Here is a 7,599-nt window from a genome sequence, read left to right as displayed (position 1 = left end):
TGGATCAAACATTTCAACGGACTTTGAAGTAGTATGGCCTGGACACATTCCACCCACACAATACAAGCGATCTGTGAAAGCAACCAGTATGAAAGTTTATTAGCGATATCTAAACTTCTGTATCTTTTCGGAAAAGAACACAGCTTACGCATTCTACATAAAAATTAAAGATAAAAATAATTTGATAATCTACAGTATTAACAACTTTTTCAGTGTTTCCAATCAATTCAACTGCTTTAGAATAAACACTGTACCTTCCCTGGCTACACATTGATGATGAAATTCAGTACAGATTTAATTTCTTCCCACTTAACGTTTTAAAAATAGACTACCTTGACAAACGACAAGACGTTAGAAACATCGCGATACCAACAATGATTTGATTGTTTTCCATCTCCCGTTGTCTGGGCAATAATATTCGACAGTGTCCGCGACTTCCTTCGTTTGCTTTATCCCGCCCACGAAATATATTTTCCCTTTTAAAATTAAAAGCTAGTCAGTTTTAGAATACTAACGCAAACACAAACACCGTATTAACACTGAATGCGTCATTCTTATACTGCCATGAATTAAACCTATTGATTGATTACACAATCTGTTTGACAAAGCTACTGTAGGCCATTGCTGGGTTGTGGATTGCGCAGAACAGGATTTTGAATGGTAGCATCTGCAATTAAAAAATCAAAATACATATTGTAAACGTGTTGCTCCATGCACAGAAATTGTGCATAGAACAATGAAAGTAAATTTTTGCATTCTGGTTTGTTCGTTTTTTTTTTGTTTTGTTTTTTTCATATCTTTATCCTGCATTGCGGAAAAGCGGACTTGAGCGCTATGCATCGGTGTACGCTTTCCGACGTACACCTGACCCACGCTGCAGCCGACGGCAATGTCTGTTTCCGATTGTCTACTCTACTTATGACTTAAATTTGGTACTACCCAATACCCATTACTCGAAATCGATCACTGGGTAGAAGCAATTATCGTAAAGTTTCTTAACCCAAAGAAACAACAGCAAGTGCGGGTGGCTGGAGTCCAACATGCAGGCTCTCGACTGCGAGCCCAACGCACTAACCACTCGGCCACTGCTGCCGACTAAATTAAAATGTGTCGGTTTTATCAACCCTCATGAATACAAAATAAAAAACTATTCCCATCTACAAAGTGGAAGACAGGAAATATACTTGAAAAATAAAAGTAACCACAACCCTACGTAATTCTTTATCTAAGAGTCTCCTCTCATACAAGTCAGCAGTTGTGAACCGACCAAGTGATAACCGAGCAAGTGACAACTGAGCTAGCAACATTTGAGCAAGTGGCTGATGTTAGTAAATGATGAAACAGAGCAAGTAACAACTGAGCAAGACGAAATTTGGAATGTCACTCGTCAACAAAGTTGGTTTGACAGGTATTGAACAAGCAAGTCCGACGTGAGCACGTAAATCTCATTTGCTGACTTGGCAGTAGCTGAAATGAACTTGCTGATTTGAAGCACTTGCTGACTTGTCGCATGTCGTGTGGTCCGACGACCTTTATTGAAGGAGTTGTCTTCGCCAGGAGAAACTTTGTCATTAGGCAGTGTGAGGTATTCTAAATATGCTTCACAAGTTGGCAGCATAGCCGAGTGATGAGGCCAGGAACAGCAATCAAAAGGGTGCCGGTTCGACAATTGCCGGTTGATTGGGACGATAAACATACATGCTGCGTTTATATTATTTTCTGTATTGCGTGGCTGCATAAATTTGATAGAGAATGCGAGAGCAAGCAACAATTGTGCATCAACACATTGATTCATGTTTAGGATTTTTAACATCATCTTGCTCAACAACGAAGTTCTGTCATGTCAAATTCAACAACAAAATTGACATATTTTGTACCCTATTTCCATAACGTCAAGAAATGGAAGAACTTGCTTTAAATCCTGCTGATCCAATAGGTTCGTGTCATGCTTCGTATTCAATCGCGTGACTAAAACAGCTGAAATCTTATGTTTCAAATTTTTCATATTCATTGCAGTTATTTTTTCGCAAATTTAACTATAAAGCGTTCTATTGCTTCCCATACAGGTCTTTATTGCAATAATGTAAAATTTTTACACAGAAACGAGACACAGCATCATTTACAAAGGTCATTGCGGAGTAAAAAGACACATTGAATACTACTGAGACGTTTAGTGATGAAAAAAGTGTTTTTATATCAGGAATTGAAAATCGAATCTATTCAGCCAAATATAGAACAGCAAGTTATAATTAAGATAAGTTTCATTGTATTTTCATTCACAAACGAATTGATCCAGGGCAGCATCTAAATCATCAGGTCTACAACACGTCAATGAATCCTGGTGTTCCGTACGTTGTAGACGTGCATTTAGTAGGAGTAACATGTTCCCAAGCCCCCTTCTCAAAGTCGTACATCTCCACACAAGGTACGTTCCCGCTTAACATTTCTGTTTCATCACGCGTTCTCTGCGTTGTATCGGCATACCACTTCTCTATTGCTTCCATACTAACGTCGTCGTCATCTCCTATGTCAGGCCAATGGCAGAGGCTAAAAAACACAAATGAACAAGTTGATACACAGTCTTCAGGAGATGTTGAGTACAAGTTACAAAATAAAAACTTCTAATAGCCGAATACACTCAACGACGCCAAAGAACCGCTGAAGTTGAAGCATTTGTGCAAAGTTGCATAAGTCAGCTGACTAAAGACGAATCCAACCTAAGATGACGTCACTTGGCGTTTGTTAAGTCATAGAAAGCTAAAATGCATCGAAGTGGTATTGAAATACTCCTGATAGCGAACCAAAGTTGAATAATGAAAAGTAAGCTCTCACTTTAAGATCGTTTATTATATTGCTGAAGTTTGATGTTTTTGATTTCCATACGTTGTCAACGAATACATTGTCATTCTGTCTCCAGAGCATTTTTATAACAGCATTTGACTGTACAAGTCAAGAGACCGTTGTACCACTGCAAGTGTCTCCTTCGTTCTTAGCCTACAACTGGAAATTTTGAAAGAATCTCACCCTCCAGCGATGAATATCTTTCCACTATAGACGCATGCGCAGAAGTGATCCCTGGACCTATGCATCTCTTCGAACTTGGTCCAGGAGTCATCAGCAACGTTGTACATTTCAACATCGTACAACGAACAACGAAGAACACTTGACATCCCTCCTTTACACAAATTGACAAGTTCACACCCAGTGCGTTTACTTTGCGTCATAAATGTAACTTTACATATATATCATATACATATAATCAGACATATTTACATATAACTTTACATATAATTTTTAAATCACTAATTTTGTCATTGTCGAGTAAGATTCATCATTGAGTTTACCAAGTGCGTATATCTTCTCTCCAATTGCAACAGCGGCAAAATGCATTCTCGCGAGAAGCATTTGTTGCTTGAATTTCCAAGCAAGCTCATTGGTCTTTCCAGGATCAAACATCTGAACAGCGTTTGAAGCCGTGCGGTGTGCACAGCACGCTCCACCCACACAATACAAGCGACCTGTAAAGGTATTCCCCTACTTAATTTTCAGCCTCAGGAAATAAGATAAAGGTACAATAACTATCTACAGATATACTATACTCGAGATTCGGCAATAACGAGAAAAGGGTGATCAGTTTCTTTTCTTCGGTCTCATTTCCTTCAGAAATTACCCCGACCCAATTTATTACACCCTGGGTAGAGACGAGCGGTTTTTCCAACCAGAAAGTCGAACGGCTTATCCGCTACGCCAACGAACCGCAAAAATCAATGTGACACTTGCCATCTTACCAACGAAAATATACCAAAAACAGAGGTGTTTTATTTTACACAGTAGTAGGCACACCACTGTTCGAAAGACTTGTCTAATGGTTTCGCTATAGTTGAATTAAGCTAATGTGGAAGCGACATATTGTTTAGTGATTACATGGCCACCTGGAGATTATAATTAATTAATCTTTAGGTGGCCATGGTGATTATAATTACCTATTATTAGTGAACATGGAATAATGCATATCACTGCACACATTCATGTGGTTTCTAAGATTTTATTAATCCAACTTGGTTACGTGACAATACCTTGACAAACGACAAGACACGAGAAACATCTCGGTTCCAGCAAAGAATTGATTGTTTCCCATACATCGTTGTCTGGACAATAGCGTTGAACGGTGTTTGACGGCTGCAACTCTTCCTTTGACCCTCCAACGAAATATATTTTTCCTTTAAAATTAAAAGTAAGTCAATCTTAGATTACTTACCTGTGCTTGCTTAAACACACTGCTTTAATATTATTATGCAGTGACATGTATATGTTCATATTGCCAAAAGATAAGCCGTTCCATGGTACTCAATCTGAGAGTCATTCAAAGCACAAACTGTAGTAGAGCATGCCGTTTTACTTGCCGTTGCCTTTTAATCAACTCGGATTCCGACAAGTTACAGATTCATACTGTATATGATCAGATTCAAACAATACCAAAGTATACAAAAAAGTGCTAAATGCCAAGAAAAAAAAATACAGAGCAAATTTCTTAAATACAATTAATAGTCTCTAACATCCCTTTAAAAGCTGCTTTACCCAAATTTGGATCATCATAAGGTTCTTATTCAAATGGAATAAAAGGAATAGAAAATTCTATTCGGCTAAGAACCTTCTGCTGATTCCAAATAAAGGTGAAACTGCTTATAAATGGTTTTAGAGACTAGTAGCTGCATTTGGCATCAGATTCAGATAACTTTTTAATGAGATTATAAAATCGTATTCATATATTCGGATAAGTTCTTAATTTAGATAACATATATTATGTTACAGATCACACAAAAAGAGTTTTCGTCAAGTATTAAAACTTTAATGAAAGTTTTGCTACTAACCGTCACATGCTGACACTGCAAAATCATCTCTCGGTGTCGGCATTGGTGTCAAGATGCTCCACGTTGTATTACGTTTGGACAGCTGCATCCGCTGGAATTCCATCTTTTCATCGTGGTTTCCAAGCGTCGTGTAGATATACAAGTGATCTCCTAACTTGAAAATAGATCTTGGCCGATGGCAATGAGAAATTGGCTGGAACGCATGGATTTGCATCAAATTACGTGTACTGCATTAATTTTATAGCAACCTTACAATAATTTTTATTCCCTATTTGCCCAAGCAAGATTTTTAGCCTCTAACGCTGGTGAATTTTCTAAAGGACTTCAACCCAAGAAGTAAAAAAAAATTTTGAAAGTATTTTAGCAATTGATCTAGAAGTTAAGCGTAATTTGGACATTAATCTGAGACTTTGTCTAAAATGATGAATTGAATTACTCCCAACCGTTACGAAGTATTGAGCACGGCCCTGGTTGGGATACATATCACCACAGTTTTTAATAAAAATATTATAGTTGATGTTTTGTGCTTGCAAAACGCATTCTTACAATAATGCGTTTTACCACTGCGTTCAAATGAGAAGCAAGTACCTTTCCTATCGATCGTGAAGTTCTCGCTCTCGGATAATACTGGCGAATGTATGACTCGTGGTCAGTGTTCAATAACACAGCGACAATTGGAGTACTTTCTGCAAAGATATATGGAAATTATTAGGGAGAGTGGAGAGTCAATCTTCCATTCAATTGGAATTAAACTTTTGTACATGAAATTATGCTTCCATTGTGTATTGCATTGAGTTAATACTGAACACCATTACAGCCCATATATAAACTTAGAAATATACTAAGCAATCTGCCTTATATAAACGGTCTGTCGATGGTTCAACCACTCATGGTAGCCTATGACAGCACATTAAGAAATGATGAACAGATATGAAAACCATCGTTTGCAAACGAGTCTAGGCTATGCACCACGCATATATAAGCCTACATCTGGAAATGAGCCAAGTGAGTGTAGATATGCTTGTTTATGGAACACAATGCATATAAAGTACTTTGCTGAATGAGCTATGGGCAGATACTTGCACATGGGCCTAAGCCAGGCTTGATATCAACTTCACGTAACTGTGTGATGCTGTTATGATTGTACTGAATTTTAAGTACAGTACGTCGGGACTGGGTAGTTATAAACATTTCGTGCCATTATGTCTTAAAAAACCATATACTCTAAACATGAGACCTGCACCCTATTTATTGTATCCATGGTGGTGCATATACTATAAATCAGGAAAAGTTGTGTAATCTTGAATCTAAGCGTTTTTATGGAAAAAACCTACATACAATATAAACATCTAGGCATGCTACACCAATCGCCAAAACATTCCAGTGATTTTTGATGTAAAGGCCATAACCCAAACCATGTAGGCTACTTCTGGAGTTATTTCAAAAGTACATGGCAAAACATAACCTTCAGACGACTTAAAAGAAACTTTAATGGAAGTGTTGCAATGTCTGCCCAAAGAAACATGTTAAAAAAGCGTCCGCATCTTTATCCTGAATGGAAGAGGAAATCTTAGATAACTTGTAGAGACGTAAATGTCTATGCTTTCAGGAAATTACCCTCAGTTTGCGCCAAAGCTATGGCCTTATGCAGTCCCAAAACTAGCAATATTTTTAAGTTAAAAGCCACAAAAATGTCTATAATGAAACACTTACCAGATTGACTTTTGCTTCGTTTCTTGGGCATTTTAAAACTTCAGTGATAAAACTACTTGTGCTGGTAACATAAATTACAACTTTTGGCAGTGACTTTTGTCTGCGTATACAAAATTATGCATGAAACAATCATACGATGGCAGTACTGACGTTGATAAAAATCCTGTAGCGATAGAGCACAAGTCTTTTTGATTCTCTAAGTGGCCCTGCGTTTAGGGTTGGGAGACAAAATGTGGCCCACGTTATATGTTGATGTGGAAGTTTTGTAACTGCTCAGTCATGAGCAAAATAAGCTTAACTTGTCGAATATTCTCTCAAATTGATTGAAACAAACGGGAAGACAACTCTTATCGCATTGCAAGTTAAATAAAGCTTATGACACGCATATAGTCCAGAAAATCACACCCGGTTACTTTTTGCCAAAACATTTCCCCTTCTACAGTAAATAAAACCTATGCCTTAAGACATACAAGTATCACAAGCTTTCAATCATTATCATTTTTTTTATTTCTTGAATTGTTTTAATCAATACTGTGGGGCCCTGCGATAATATAAGTCGATAGCTGTTGAATCGGGCGAAAAATATACGACTCCTCGGTTTGTAACTGGCCAACTCCCACACCGGACACGTCAGAATTTCTCACTTCACACAGTAGCCTACTAATGCCCTTACGCCTGATACTTGTTCATTACTTTGATTTGCGTGCAACTCTAAAATAACCTTGTCCACTGAATCTCGGTGTAAACCTACCAGCAATGCAAGTAACAATCTAAACAAGTTGATACCTGGCCTGATTTGCTAAACTTTTGCAAATGAGAATTTAAGTTAACAAGTTTTTATTTATTCAACTGTTCTACCGAAAGGTGTTTGCAAGAACAATTATGTCTCAGCATTTGCCAAAGAACGTTTTACTTCATTTGAAAGCCAAAAAAGGTAAAAGCGATTTCTCTGCTCACCTATAAGGAAATAACCTTAAGCACTTCATTTTAATCTGCATTAGTTAGATCAAAAATG

At 37.5% G+C, this 7,599-nt stretch overlaps 1 protein-coding gene across 1 annotated transcript; it reads right to left on the bottom strand.

The window, feature by feature from the left end:
* Positions 1-2,059: 2,059 nt before the first annotated feature.
* On the bottom strand, positions 2,060-6,683 carry LOC145774893 (kelch-like protein 32). Its single transcript, XM_082586223.1, has 7 exons — positions 6,585-6,683; positions 5,460-5,557; positions 4,872-5,064; positions 4,077-4,220; positions 3,345-3,518; positions 3,025-3,175; positions 2,060-2,547 (listed from the first exon to the last, which is right to left on the bottom strand). The coding sequence occupies exons 1-7, from the start codon at positions 6,613-6,615 to the stop codon at positions 2,319-2,321; spliced, it is 1,020 nt and encodes a 339-aa protein (XP_082442349.1). The 5' UTR covers positions 6,616-6,683; the 3' UTR covers positions 2,060-2,318.
* Between the last annotated feature and the right edge of the window lie 916 nt (positions 6,684-7,599).

Source organism: Aplidium turbinatum, chromosome 7, assembly GCF_918807975.1.
Source record: "Aplidium turbinatum chromosome 7, kaAplTurb1.1, whole genome shotgun sequence".
In the NCBI taxonomy this organism is placed as follows: Eukaryota; Metazoa; Chordata; class Ascidiacea; order Aplousobranchia; family Polyclinidae; genus Aplidium; species Aplidium turbinatum.
This window is presented reverse-complemented; position numbering and strand designations above follow the sequence as displayed.